Source organism: Poromitra crassiceps, assembly GCF_964638095.1.
Source record: "Poromitra crassiceps genome assembly, chromosome: 14".
Lineage (NCBI taxonomy): Eukaryota > Metazoa > Chordata > Actinopteri > Beryciformes > Melamphaidae > Poromitra > Poromitra crassiceps.
The window spans coordinates 29,351,343-29,366,585 of NC_139633.1; the positions used below are offsets into that span (position 1 = coordinate 29,351,343).

The window sequence follows — 15,243 nt, forward strand, 5'->3', positions numbered from 1 at the left end:
TTACTGTATTTTGCTGTATTTTTGTGTATTATTATTTTTTATTTTACAGGAATGTTTGGTTACATCTAGGGACTGGCATTGCAAACTAGCCCTGGGCTATACATGCTTTGGTACAACACATCATAGGTTTATTGACATTTTATTTTGTGAACACTATGGCCCCTATTCTCCCACAGGCCTTCGGCGCTAAAAAGGGCCTTAAACGCAAAAAAAACGTGCCTTGCGCCTGCCTCGGGAAGATATCAACAGGGCTTTAGGCTGCCAAATGCGCTTTAGGCGGAATGGGCGTGGCGCACTCCCTGAATGGGCGAGAATGGGCGTTTCGGCCTTAAATACCGGCCTAATGATATCTTCCGACCTGGCGTTAATTTAGCGCTTTGCACTTTTGAAAACCAGGCCTATTCAGTGCGCTGGTTGCGTGGAGCGCTCCTCTGGCTCTCCTCTGTCACCCTTCTCTGTGTCACTCGCTCTCTCTCCTCAGTCTGACAGGCACAATACGACTCTCTCTCTCTGACTCCCTCGCTCAGACAGACACAACACACGTCCCATAGAAAAAATAAGTTGTAAGTTCACTGCCTGGCTTGTGAAATCTCCCACCATGCACTGGGCTAATCCATTTCGCTACTAAATAGCAACCAAATGAGCCGAAATAGATATAAAGGTAGATCTAAATAATGTGTAATGGTAACACAACCTGCAATTGTAGAACATTTCAATATTGGACCAAATAAAACATCGAAATGAAAACACCACCCTATGTGAAACACATATGTCATCCTGGGCCTATATATATCCCTCGTCGATTTAACGTGATTTAGATAAGTGACAGCGTAACGCGCTTCTACTGTCATGTGCTATACTGTGATGTCTGCTCCAATAACTTGGCCCTACTTCACATTTAGTTTTACAATAAAAACACATTTCTGCAATGACTTTACATAATGTAGGCTATATTTATGTGCATCATCCTACCTGCAGCAGGGGAGAGAAAATGATATCTTTCTGGACAATCTTTCACCAATCTAATTAATCTCATCATATAGGGATAGGCTATATTTTTCTAGCTGATGCGTTGAGAACATTCTTTTCACATTGATTTTGCTATAGTGTAGCGTATTTACATGCTTGCAGTATTTAAACTGCAGTTAGATTGGTTTGAGAAGCATAATAATATGGAATAATAGCCTATATATGGTGACAGACAGACGGGATGAAGGGAGGGGTTGGGGGAGCAGAGCGCTTGGCTTTGTCTGGTTTTACTGGATTTCTCCTGGAATTGGAGCTTAAAAGGCAAGCGTGTGACTCTTTACTGCACTTCACCAATGAGCAGATGGTGCATAATTTTATGCTTAAAAGGCGTGGTTATAATGCTTGAGGCCGCGTGTAGCGCCGGCACCAAGATATCGAGTGCGCTGGTCCACACCCACTAATCTGGGCTGCGCCAGGCCATAAACGCAGTTTCTACGCCGATGCAACGATAGAGCCCTATATGTATGTGTACCTGTCCCTATTCAAATAAACAAATAAATGAAAATGAAATGTGTGTGTGTGTGTGTGTGTGTGTGTGTGTGTGTCTGTCTGTGTGTGTGTGTGTGCACAGTTTGTCAGGCTGTCTGCTCACAGAGGAAGGCTGTGCTTCTCTGGCCTCAGCTCTGAGCTCCAACCCCTCCCATCTGAGAGAGCTGGACCTGAGCTACAATCATTCAGGAGGCCCAGGAGTGGAGAGGCTCTCTGCTGGACTGGAGGATCCACACTGGAGACTGGACTCTCTCAGGTATATATTTAAAAAGCATCACCCTCCCCTATTTCCTCCAGTGACCCCTTCCACAAATAACGAACGGTCCCTATTGTATGGAAAACCCTTCATAGGGAAGGTTTTGTTTCAGTCATCAAATAGAATACTCTGGTCTGACTTTGTTCCCCCCACAGTGTGGACCATGGTGGAGTCCAGAGGTTGAAACCAGTTCCGAGGAGGTGTAAGTGTGTATCTCCTTAATAAATGCACGCCCCTCTGTCTGTATGTTCTCTGTTTATCACACATCTCGAGAGCCGTTCATCCGATCAACTTCAAACTTGGCGAGTGTGTTTCTGAGACACTGTGGGAGGAGGTGGGGAGGGAGCGCAGGCGGAGTATGAGAGAGAGTATGTGGAGAGAACAGGGAAAGGAGGGGATGCCATGCTTTACAGTAGAATGAGTGCCATGCTTAATGGCCCATTTCCACGGCTGGTATCAGCGCGGCCCCGCCCAGCTCGTCTCGCTTTTTTGTCTCATTCCGATCAAAAACGTGGACAGCCCGGGTTGAGTCGGGGTTGAGTCGTGCTAGTTTTGGTCCCTGCTTTGTTGAGGTTCCAGCGCTGTGGACCCGGTACCATACAGTGACGTGAAAACACTGCAGATGACTGATTGGTCAGGCAGAATCGTATTGACTGTATCTACTGTCAATGCTGGAGACCAGTTTAGTGGGGCTTACCTTCTCTTCTGTTATTTCCATCAGTCTTTTGTGTTGCTGCCTTCGGCTCTGGTGAAATAAAATCGATCTCCTTGCTCAGCTTTAACATGACGGTGGTTTTTAATTGTTTTGAGAGAGAAAAAGTCTGCTCCTCGGGAAGCCCTTTGTAGTTGTGTGCTACGTCGGCTCCACTAGGCTGGAGGCGGGGGTTTACTGAAGCCGCGGTCTTGCCTGGTGAGTTGCCGCCGGGTTAGTGGGCTGGCTTCCCTTCTCCCCGTAGCTCCCGTCCCCCACGCAGCGCATTCATGTGAGTTTGAGTAACAACAAAGTGATATCCATTCTCCTAGCCGATTGTCACATTTGCCCATGTCATTAGGTAGGTCATTTAGAGACACCAGTATTTCATAACCAGTTTAAAAGTTCCGTGTATGGATTTAATTTTAACGTTATACGTTATAGGCTACTTCGGCTATGGGCAGAGGACAGATATGCGGTCGCTATGATGACCAGGTGTGGGCGGAGGCGAGTAAACTTGCTATGGAAACAGAGTCTATATCAAGTAGAGACGAGTAAGACCAGGTCGAGTAGAGCTGTACTGTGCTGTTATATGTGGTGGAAATGAGCCATTAGAGTCTGAGAGAGGAGAGAGCAGGAAAAGGGGGGAGCAAATCAGACAATCTGACTACTCTATCTAGCATTAACCGGAACTAACTAGAACACAGGGAATCTAGCTAATCTACAGCCTAGTCTGCCCTGTCCTATTCTACTCTAGTCTGATTTTAGCCTGAACACTATAACAGGTCTACAGCCTAAATTAGGCTGTAGCTAATCTATCGCCTAACCCAGTGATCCTCACTATTTTCTCCATGAGAGCCAGACTAGCCGGTCAAGTCAAGAGGAGAGCCACTTTTACCGCAAAACCACACAGTAAGCGTTTGATTTAGTTTTTAGTTTATTCAATGATAAAACCAATGATAAAAATTTTAGAACCAATGATAAAAATGTTAGAAACAATTATAAAAATCATAAAAACATTCAGACCGACTCTATAATTTATATATATATATATATATATATATATAGCAGCGAGCCGTCAATGATTCAAGATTCAAGATTCAAGATTTTTATTGTCACTCCATGGTACAAGTATCACGTGTGAAATTCTTGTGCTGCGGACTCCGTTTACAACATAGTACAAATGTAGGGCATATGAGTGCAAAAACAACAAGAGACACAACAAGCAATAAGGCTATCACAAAAGTGATAAGACAAGTCAGAGACAGTGGCATATTCACTGCACATAGGTGCACATGTCCTGTGCATACTTTAGCCGTGCTTAAACATTTTAAATTCGGCGTATTTGACATATAGGTGCAAATAGCATATTCCTTATTAAACATACAATTAAACTCGGCGTTTTAAATTCGGCGTATTTGACATACGGGTGCAAATAGCATATTCCTTATTAAACATACAGTTAAACATTTGACATACGTAATGGTAGCAGCTACAGTACGGTACAGTACGGCTACTACACTATTTGTGTATGTTAACACATTGAGTGCCACAGCGCTTCAGTAAAATTGTCTGGAGCCTGTGCCAGATTCACTTCCATTCAGTTGAAAACAGCTATAGAATTTTTTCTATTAGGGCTATATTGACAGGGCTGGACTTTAATGAAACATTGAACACTCCTGCTTCTTCCAAAGAAGAAATTTTGTTACTAGACAGTTCCATTATGAAATGACAGCCTCTGAAAAAAGTGCACTTTCAAGGGTTTTCTGCCGGTTTTTTTTACTTTTCAAGATATAGTCCCTTTTATGAATACCTTTTGCACTCTAATTTCGAGCACATTCACTGACTCTGGCTGGTGTTTTCTGATGTGGTGGCGTGGTGTGGTTTCTGTGCAGCCTGCCCCCCCCCCCTCCTGTAGTCTACAATGATCTCCTTGGTCTTGGAGACGTTCAGAGAGAGGTGGTTGTCCTGGCACCATTGTTCCAGGGCCCCCACCTCCTCTCTGTAGGCCGTCTCGTCGCCCCCCGAGATCAGCCCCACGACCGCTGTGTCGTCTGCGAACTTCACGATGGTGTTCGAAGTTTGAGTCGCCACGCAGTCGTGGGTGTAGAGGTCGTACCAGAAGGGGCTGGAGACGCACCCCTGGGGCGCTCCTATGCTGATGGTCAGTGGTGAGGAGGTGAGGTTGCCCACCCTCACCACCTGGCGGCGGTCTGTCAGGAAATCCGGGATCCAGTCGCACATTGCGTCCCAGATCCTTGAGCTTGCGTACCAGCCTGGAGGGTACTATGGTGTTGAATGCTGAGCTGTAGTCCACGAACAGCATTCTTACATAGGTGTCCTTCCCCTCCAGGTGGGACAGGGCGGTGTGGAGCCGAACAATGAAAGAGTCTAGAGCCGCCATCGTCTCGCGAGCCGCGCATCGACGATCTACGGCAGGGATACTCAACTTGCTTTGCCCGGGGGCCACTTTCGTGAAATAATAGAAGGCCAGGGGCCAGTTAATAAACAATCAATATACATTTTTCTGTAGCGGATTGTAGGTTTTTGGGGTGTCAGCCGGAGTTTAGTCTGACAATGTTGTGCACACTGGATAGTTAGTTAGGTTAAAGGCCGGCTTTTCCGTGGGGGAAAAGCCGGCCTTTAACCTAACTAACTAGGGGGCGTGAGATATTAAATCTCACGCCCCTAAGGTTTTCGAATCCGTTGACATTTTTGAAATTGGAGGTTTACTCACAGAGATATCAACCGAAATCCGAAATACTACATTTCCCACAATGCACTGGGCTCGCGTGGCCTTCGTTTTCATGCCCACCCCTCAGGCATTTGGCTGATATCAAACTCCAGTAGGTGGCGGTAATGCACATATATGTTTGCCAACCGCCATAAAACTCAAAGAAGAAGAAGAAGAAGGCTTCGACAATAAAACATACAGAGAAGAAGAAATAAATCGAAAATAAAATTGCCTCCAAATTGCACCAAATTTAAACGGTAGTATATGTCGGGAGATGTCTTCATAAAAAAAAATTCATGCATTTTAAGGCATTTTCGTAGGAGTTACGCGCATCTGATGTTGTAACTATTTTCTGTAAAAATGTGTAAAAACGGGTACATTGCTCAGCGTTGATTTCGTTACTTCAACCCACCTACTACTAGATGTAAAATTTGACGAGCTTTCCAATGCCGCCAGTCCCGTGTCTGTCCGTGCTTCCGTTCCCGAGATCGGTCTCTTTGCAAGGAACTATGGGAAGCTAATATTAGCTACAGCAGGCTAGGCGGTTGAAAAAGATGGCTGCCTTTTAATTTTTGTTGAAGACCTCTGAAGGGGCGTGGAGGACCTCTAGAGGCGGGACCATGGCTCACAACAGTTGTAGTTCATAGGTGCACGACTTCCGCAAGGCGGACTTGGGCCAGATGACGCGAAACGCGTCGGCTGGCCCAAAAAATATGTGAGAGATGCTTGATATCTCTGGGAGTGAAGCTCCAATTTCAAAAATTTCAACGGATTCGAAAACCTTAGGGGCGTGAGATTTAATATATATTCATATCCCCCACGGTAAAGCCGTCCTTTAAGTACATACATAAGTGCCTGGGTAGCGAGCAGACGGCGGTATTTGACAATTTAGCAGCTAAATCATAGATTATTGGAAGATATTCCATATTCCAGACTGAAATGCTATAAGTATTGGGCAGGAGTATTGGCAAGAATGACATGAACATTTGGACACTTATTCAGCGGGTATCTTGCATGCATGCATCAGGTGCACTGTAAATAAAATAAAATAAATGAAATTCCATCGCGGGCCACACAGGGGGCGCCCGCGGGCCGCCAGTTGAGTATCACAGCGGGCCCCCCCCCCCCCTCACCCCCAGTGCACGCAAGGAAACCTTTCCACCACATGGATTACCTCAGTGACTTGTTGGCTGAGGAGGAACCTTGTGAGGGCCGATGTACTGTAGGGGCCCAACTATGGACCCCCTCTGGGGACCCCCCTCCGGGACAGGCCGAGAAGATGCTGGCCGGGCTAACCATTTACAGAGTTTCACATTATAGAAATAAAATTTACAAAAGAACAGAACATTGAAAAAATGTAAATAGCAGTCCAACAAAAGGAATACGAAAATGTAGTCTTTAAATGATCCTAAGATCAGGGAAGAAAGTTGAAAGTGTAAAAAGGTAGAGTCCAAAAATAAATAGAAAATGGAGTCTTTAAGTGTTAGTAAGTTTTGGGAATACTAGCTAATTAGCGAGGTGAAAAGGGGGGAAATGATCAGGAGTTCCACGAGGGTGATCTGAGGGATCCATGAGTCCACATTCGTGACATCGACCAAGAGGAGAGGAGGGGAGGATAGGGGTCGGTGGTGATGATGAGGCCGGGGAAGGGGGGGAGGCCGTCAGGCAGGCAAAGGAGTAGTGGGTAGATGGGCCAGAGTGACGACAGGTGGCCAGGATGATGAGGATAGGCTAGGGGTCGGTGGTGATGATGAGGCCGGGGGAGGGCATCAGGCAGGCGAACGAGTAGTGGGTAGATGGGCCAGAGTGACGACAGGTGGCCAGGACGATGAGGATCGGATCGAGGGCTGCGGTGGCGGTCGACGGGCGGGCAGGGGTGCAAGTCAGGCCAGTGAAGGACACCTGAGGAGGAGAGAGAGAAGAGGGGAGAGCCAGTACGAAGGAATCTGCGCAGAGGTGGAACTAAGTTTGGCAGCTAATAATTTCCTGTCTATACTGTACTGCTGGGACAACTGATACTATACTACAAAATACTTCAAAATCAAGTCTAGATTTATACTGATACTGCTGGCTTGAGACAGCCTGCTCAGCAGTTCAGGACTAAGTTTATTCAGCGGATATTAGATATTCTGTCCATACTACTAGAATGACTAATACTATACTGCTAATTCAGGTCTAGGTAGTCTAGGTCTAAGTTTAGACTGATACTGCTGGCTTGTGATAGCCTGCTCAGCAGTTCAGGACTAAGTTTATTCACCAGCTATTAGATTTTCTATCTAAGCTACTTGGTCGACTGATGCCATATTATTAAATTAGGTCTAAGTCTAAGTTTATACTGACATTGCTGGCTTGAGACAGCCCGCTCAGCAATTCAGGATTATATATACTCAACAGCTAATAAATGTTTCCAGCGAATGACACCATCAAACACAACCATCAAACACAACCATATGATTGGGAAAATAAATGGGTTTTGAGTCTAGTTTTGAAGATTTCAAAAGAGCCAGCTTCCCTAACTGACCATAGGACTGTGCATACACAAACCAGATACATGAAACAAAGCAGTGTTTGCCTACTATTCTCACACCACTCTCACTCACCACTTAAACAGTTTCATAGCTACTTTAATGGAGAATGTCAGATAAAAAATAGTTGCAAATGGCACTGCTGTTGTCAGGCCTTGCCTGGTCTTTTGCTTGTGAAAGAAGAAAGGAAGAAGTAGATGCGTAAATATAAGGAGAAACTGAACTAAATGTGTCATATCATACAGGCTCAAAGGGCTTTCCTGAAGCCCATGCTGTTGTGAAAATTTCGAGTGACATCACTGATGATATTACTCAGGCCCACCTACTTAGCCATCACCACTGAGTGACATCATAGTTGTCATAGCCAGCTTTTGTCCTATATCACTGGACATCCACGCTATGTGCACGCAAGACCTCCAGGCCCACCCACCAACTTAGCCATCACAACTGTCTGATGACATCACTGAAGCCCACCCACTTAGCCATCACAACTGTCTGATGACATCACTCCTCTGCTCCCTTCTTGATTTTGGCTGGGTTTAATCCATCAACCCAATGAAAAAAAATGGCACAACGCCCGCCTGCCGGACGTCAGTTGGACGTCCACACTGACACTCCCAATTTTATTGACGATATGTCATGTGTTGCTGGGTTATGCCCTGGTCTGCTGATTAGCCACAGTGTTCACCAGTGTATTTTGATGACAAATAACTTTATTTTGGGCACAAAGTCCTAAAAAATGAGCTTTTGGTAAAAACGGGTGATGACATCAGATGAGTGACGTATATTCAGATAATACATTACAGTGTGTTACAGCAAATAGCTGGCGTTAGCCTCTGGCATTAGCTAGCTGTTAGCCCATTGGCTACGTTTGCTAACTAAAGCACCTTTTACACAGCCTGTGAAAGGCGGGATCGTTGTGGGATTATTACGTCTCGCCCCCTGTGTAAAAGTGATAAATGTGGAGTGGAGGATCATTTTGTTCCACCTTTTGTTCTGTGACCAGAGGTAGTATCATTTTGTTCCACCTTTTGTTCCGTGACCAGAGGTAGTATCATTTTGTTCCACCTTTTGTTCTGTGACCAGAGGTAGTATCAGCGCCGAATCAACATCTGTCTAAAAGGCTAAGCTCCAGGAAGACAGGAATCTGCTAATTTATTTTTAAAAAGTGACAGGAGGACTGAGGGAAAACCACCTCAAGATGGAAGTTCTACTATCAGAAATAAGTTAAACAAAGCAATAAGCATATCTGCAGTCTGTCTCGCCTGTTGTGCGTTTCCTTATGAAAAACAACTAACATTATAGTATTCACACTGTGCTCTTAGTAGCCTATATCCCAACTGTGTGGTGAATATTCACTCGAGCAGCTGTACGCCTCGCGTCACCCACCGTGCCTGAGACGAGTTCTGCTCTTCTGAAAGTGACATAACCAGACAGTCAAACTTTTAAAAGTAGAAACCAAGTGGTCTATATTGACATCGATACCGACAACGTTATTAAAAGCAGACTGCAGCTGTTTGACAGGCGGGCGTCCAGTCAACACGCTTTCAGAACAGACGTAATTAGGCTACTTCACAGCATGTGAATATGCTTTACAAAAAACTGGAACCAAAGGTAGGAGCCTTGTGTTACCTGTATGCATTGCTGCCTCTGTGCTCCATAAAGTCGATCAGATGATTATTGAAAGTTGCTCGTTAAATAGACTCCTCGGACATAATAAATTTAACGACCTGATCTGTTAGAGGACCTATCACTGTTATTCTCCCAATATGCCCGCAGCTTGCAAACGTTTTTTTTTCTTTTTTCTATCTTCTTGTTTGTGTGCATCTGATAAATCCCTCTGTAAGTCATAGGTGAGGATATTCACTCTGATCACCCACAATATGTTTATTCCCCTCAGCAGCAGGTATATAATATAGGCTAGTTAGTTCACATCTCCATGGCAACGATAGAACATCATGCTGAAACGCTAGTCACGTTGTCTAAAAGCACTGCGGGGCAGAAATATGGCCGGGCTGCTTGGTTCTGTGTCAAAGGGCAGAGGAAGTCTAATGGTGGATCCTCTTTACACATATTATATTCCAGGCTCTCTGTGTAAAAGAGGCTTAAGTTCACCAGGCTCAAAATGGTGCGATAATAACTTTTAACCGGTTTGAGTCACGCTCTTTCCATAAAGCCCATCAGCTTTCATATCTGTTGGCCGGTTTGTTGACAATAAGCAATGTTTTGGCTTCTCAAATAATGTTTTTCACTGAGATATGACTGGAAACAGTATGGCCGCTCACTTCCATTGTATTGCAGACAAAGAGTATACTGAAGACAAGATAGACAAGACACTGTTCTGCTTCTTTTACAACAGCGCCTCCAGTCATATGTTGCAGTGGAACAAACTAGGCTTTGGTTCTTATCAATGTAAGCTCTTTGGCACAAATGGTGATGTGTGTTGTTACAGCGCATGCACATGTACATTTTCATAGAACATAAACGTGAAACAGCGAGGAGAAACTGACAGGAGGGGAGCTTTAAAACCCCCATCAGTAACTTTTTCACCTTAATATAACAGCTTTTTAGTCATTGAAGATGGTCCAGTGTATTCTAAGAGGGAGAATGTCACCTCTATTGGTCACACAGCGCCCTCCAAAGGTGCCTGCGTTCCCGTAGACAGCATGAGCGGCATACCGCGCTTGCGCTGTACAGCGGAAGTGCTCTGTTCAGTAAAACAAGGAAGTAACTCGGTGCGGATTTGATACGAAAATGACGTTTCACGTAACTATGGATTATTCTTGCATCACGTGGTGAGTACCCAATGTCACATGTACATAGAGCTTTCTGGTGCTGTGTTTTGTTGACTTTGAATGGCGATATCGATACCGATACTATTGCACGTATAGAGGGCGCAGTTTCCCCAATAGTAAAACTTGGAAAAGTTGGTGAATGGGGCTTTAAAGTCGAGCTGAACCCAGAAAAATCACAATAATAAAAATCACAATAATACTAATCACATTATTTAGTTTTTCACACTTTTTCACATCAAAAGTTCATTTTTCAAGATTTCATTCATAACAGTAATCTAAAATTTGCTGACGTCACATAGTACTATCAAATTTCTACCCCATTTCATCCAATCATATCACGACATGGCAGCTGTCAATCAAATCTTCATTTCAGGATAATTTTCTCTTCTAAATGAAGGAGAAAATGGCGCCTAGTGCCTGTCATCTGGCAGAATTCCTATCCAATAAACTAACTACTAACCTGGCCAATTGTATGTTGATATACACAATAAAGAAAACGGTTATGCCTAAGAATGCAAAGAAATGTAACTGGCTTGTTAAAACTCGCATTGCTATTGTATTTACCGCAATAGCGTTAATGGCGCGTGCCTGAGAGCCTGTTGTCAGGGGTCGCACCTCGGAGATTCCAGGCCAACGGGCTGCACTCTTCGATCCGGCAGCTGGCTGCCTGTGGCTCGCCAAGCTCCACTCAGCCACTAAACCTCATGTCACCAGGCTCTTCCTGAGGAGAGCACCACAACACGCTGAATCCCACTCGATTTGTGGGTGCAACACGCCAGGATTGGCCAAGGCCCAATCCAGTCCCCATAATTGTCAAATAAAATCATCGACATGCTACTATGACCCGCCTCTCAACCTGTCATCTCAGACAAGTTATGTTTTCAGTCTGAAAAGGACTCCGACCCACGCGCCACTTGGGCTCCGAACGGGTTCGGGTTCAAGCACCACAGACACACTGTCAACCCCTATAGGAATATTATAGGGATATTAACACCCTCAGGTCACAGACACACTGTCAACCCCTGAATAGTATAGGGATATTAACACCCTGAGGTCTAAGGGTATTTTTTTGGCACTGAACGTCACCAAAGTGACATCGGGCGATGTCACTTTCGTGACACAAAACTAAATCAAATCGTGACTGACAGACACCACACGCCCGCCCATCCATCTAGGCAATTTTATTATAGGATATATAACATACTTGATTATCAGGCCACTATGCGGCCTTCAAATCTAGTTTGCTGGTATTATACTGTGTGTGTGTGTGTGTGTGTGTGTGTGTGTGTGTGTGTGTGTGTGTGTGTGTGTGTGTAAGGTATCGGTAGGTTGCACTATGCCGAATTGCATGAAATCCGGCACTGAAATCCGTGAGGTCCCCCTCAACGCATTCCCCGAGTGTGAAGTCGATCCGCCGAATGGTTCTCGAGATAAACAAAATTTGTGTTGCCAGTAGGTGGCGCTATGCCAATTGCACGAAATTCAGCGCTGCACTCTATCAGGTCCCCCTAAGCCACACATGGACAAAATACGGGCCGCATGCGGTGTGTGGCTCACGATGAATTTGCATTTTTTTTCTTTTTCTTTTTTCCTTCTTTTTTTACAGTGCACCTGAACGCAACATGCAAGATACCCGCTGAATAACTGTCCAAATGTTCATGTCATTCTGGCCAATACTCCACTTCTGTTATAACATTTCAATCTGGAATATGGAATAGGGCTAGGCTATCTTTTGGCCACTACATTTGGCCACAGCCATTGGATTTGTATCACTATTATATCCAAAGATTAACAAGAAATTACCAATCTCAATGGGAGAGAGGGTTAAAAGTAGGAAGACTCCCGTGAAAATCAGGAGTGGTGGCAGGTATAATCTCCAATATGCGGCCCTTCGCTTACTTGATGTAAGTCAGTACGGCCCTCCGGAAAAACATGTTGCCCACACCTGCCCTAAGCGCATTCCCCAAGTTTGAAGTTGATCGGACTAACGGTTATCGAGATAAAGCGCTTTCTGTGTTTGCCAGTAGGTGGTGCTATGCTGAATAGCATGACATTTGGCGTAAGGTGTGTGTGTGTGGGGGTGAGGTGTGTGTGTGTGTGGGGGGGGGGTGAGGTGTCTGTGTGTGTGTGTGTGTGTGTGTGTGTGTGGGGGGGGGGTGGGGGTGAGGTGTGTGTGGGGGGGGTGAGGTGTCTGTGTGTGTGGGGGGTGAGGTGTGTGTGTGGGGGTGAGGTGTGTGTGGGGGTGAGGTGTGTGTGTGTGTGGGGGGGTGAGGTGTGTGTGGGGGGTGAGGTGTGTGTGGGGGGTGAGGTGTCTGTGTGTGTGGGGGGGGTGAGGTGTGTGTGTGTGTGTGTGTGTGTGTGTGTGTGTGTGTGTGTGTGTGTGTGTGTGTGTGTGTGTGGGCGTGAGGTGCCTGTGTGTGTGGGAGGGGCGGTGAGGTGTTTGTGGGGGGGGTGAGGTGTCTGTGTGTGTGGGGGGGTGAGGTGTCGAGATAAAGGTTATCGAGATAAAGAGATAGAGAGGTTATCGAGATAAAGCGCTTTCTGTGTTTGCCAGTAGGTGGTGCTATGCCGAATAGCATGACACTTGGCATAAGGTGTGTGTGTGGGGGGGTGAGGTGTGTGTGTGTGTGTGTGGGGGGGGGTGAGGTGTCTGTGTGTGTGGGGGGTAAGGTGTGTGTGTGGGGGTGAGGTGTGTGTGTGTGTGGGGGTGAGGTGTGTGTGTGTGTGTGTGTGTGTGTGTGTTGGCGTGAGGTGCCTGTGTGTGTGGGGTGAGGTGTGTGTGGGGGGGGTGAGGTGTCTGTGTGTGGGGGTGAGGTGTCTGTGGGGGTGGGGGGTGAGGTGTGTGTGGGGGTGAGGTGTCTGTGGGGGTGGGGGGGAGTGAGGTGTCTGTGTGTGTGGGGGGGTGAGGTGTGTGTGTGTGGGGGGGGTGAGGTGTGTATGTGGGGGTGAGGTGTTTGTGTGTGTGGGGGGTGAGGTGTGTGTGTGTGTGTGGGGGGTGAGGTGTGTGTGTGGGGGGGGGGGTGAGGTGTGTATGTGGGGGTGAGGTGTTTGTGTGTGTGGGGGGTGAGGTGTCTGTGTGTGTGGGGGGTGAGGTGTGGGGGGGGTGAGGTGTGTATGTGGGGGTGAGGTGTTTGTGTGTGGGGGGGGGGTGAGGTGTGTGTGGGGGGTGAGGTGTCTGTGGGGGTGGGGGGGAGTGAGGTGTCTGTGTGTGTGTGGGGGGGATGAGGTGTGTGTGTGGGGGGTGAGGTGTCTGTGTGTGTGTGGGGGGGATGAGGTGTGTGTGTGGGGGGTGAGGTGTCTGTGTGTGTGGGGGGGTGAGGTGTGTGTGTGTGTGTGTGTGTGTGTGTGTGGGCGTGAGGTGCCTGTGTGTGTGTGGGGGGGGTGAGGTGCGTGTGTTTGTGTGTGTGTGTGTGTGGGGGGGGGGTGAGGTGTCTGTGTGTGGGGGGGGGGGGTGAGGTGTGTGTGGGGGTGAGGTGTGTGTGTATGTGTGTGTGTGGGCGTGAGGTGCCTGTGTGTGTGGGGGGTGACGTGTCTGTGTGTGTGTGTGTGTGGGGGGGGGGGGGGGGGGGGGGTGAGGTGTCTGTGTGCGTGTCGGGAGGTGAGGTGTCTGTTCGTCTGGTGTGTGCGTGTTGTGTGTGTGTGTGTGCGTGCGTATGGTGTGTGGTGTGTGCATGTGTAACCGAGTTGAATCAGCGTGGATTCCCGATTCCCGAGTGGTAGCGAAGTTAAACTCACTCCCCAGTATAAAAGCATGTTAATCAGCCCCAAGGGAGCTAGCTTGGTGTGTGCGTGAGCGTGTGTGTGTGGTGTGTGCGTGTGTGTGTGTGTGTGTGCGTGCGTGCGTGCGTGCGTGTGTGTGTGTGTGTGTGTGCGTGCGTGCGTGCGTGCGTGTGTGTGTGTGTGTGTGTGTGTGTGTGTGTTCTACTCTGGTATGAACATGAGAAAAGGCAGATTGAAGTAGAGTTTGGACTTGAACATGTTTGACTATATTCAAGACATTAGTCAATGATATCAATGCTGTTAAAAGCAGTGTTCTGCTTTGACAGAGACATGAGAATAGCCTCCTTTGTTTCAGCAAAATAAAGTATTAAACAGTCAACTGCTCACATGGAAAGTCCCTCACAGCAGCTTGTGACATGTCTTCATTCAGTCCTGCTGTGAATGAAGATGATGGCTGATAGAATGTGTCACCATGAAAGCAGGCGCGTAGCCACGGGTGTGCCAGGGTGTGCAAATGCCACCCAGACAGGCCGCTGGCACACCCAAAAAAAATGGGGTAAAAAAAGTTTTTTGTTTGTCTGCAAAACACATGTCAACGCTGTCATGCACTGTGTCCAACTGTCCGCTGACCTATGTGCCCCGGAGCATCATGGGAAACTAGTTAAGCTGTCGTCCACATAAAGTAAACAAACACACGCACAGCAGCAGCAGCGCCAAATCAAGAAGACATGAAACAAAGCTCGCTTTTAAGCTTTTTCGGCAAAGGCAAGAAACGTCGCATTGACGACGAGGAAGAAGATGACTCGTTGTCACCCTCCCCCTCAACAAGTGCGGATTGTAGTGCACCCGTTCCCGCACCTGTATTCGTGGTGTACAGTGGAGAAGAGACAGACGATGATGAAGAAGATGATGCAGCCGAAACAATGACGTTAACAGCGGGGAACGCAGCCAACAACACACCGGAGTTTGTGCAGAGCCAGAGGACACTGACGCTACAGATCTCT

General features: G+C 46.9%; 1 protein-coding gene across 1 annotated transcript in view; it reads left to right on the forward strand.

The window, feature by feature from the left end:
* The window catches only part of LOC310789122 (protein NLRC3-like), a gene marked incomplete at both ends in the record, with an annotated part of 126,101 nt that extends 124,105 nt beyond the window's left edge, over positions 1 to 1,996 (forward strand). Inside the window, 2 exons of the mRNA XM_083650716.1 lie at positions 1,601 to 1,774; positions 1,930 to 1,996. Coding sequence (XP_083506842.1) covers positions 1,601 to 1,774; positions 1,930 to 1,996 — 241 coding nt within the window. The remainder of the gene's footprint in view (positions 1 to 1,600; positions 1,775 to 1,929) is intronic.
* Between the last annotated feature and the right edge of the window lie 13,247 nt (positions 1,997 to 15,243).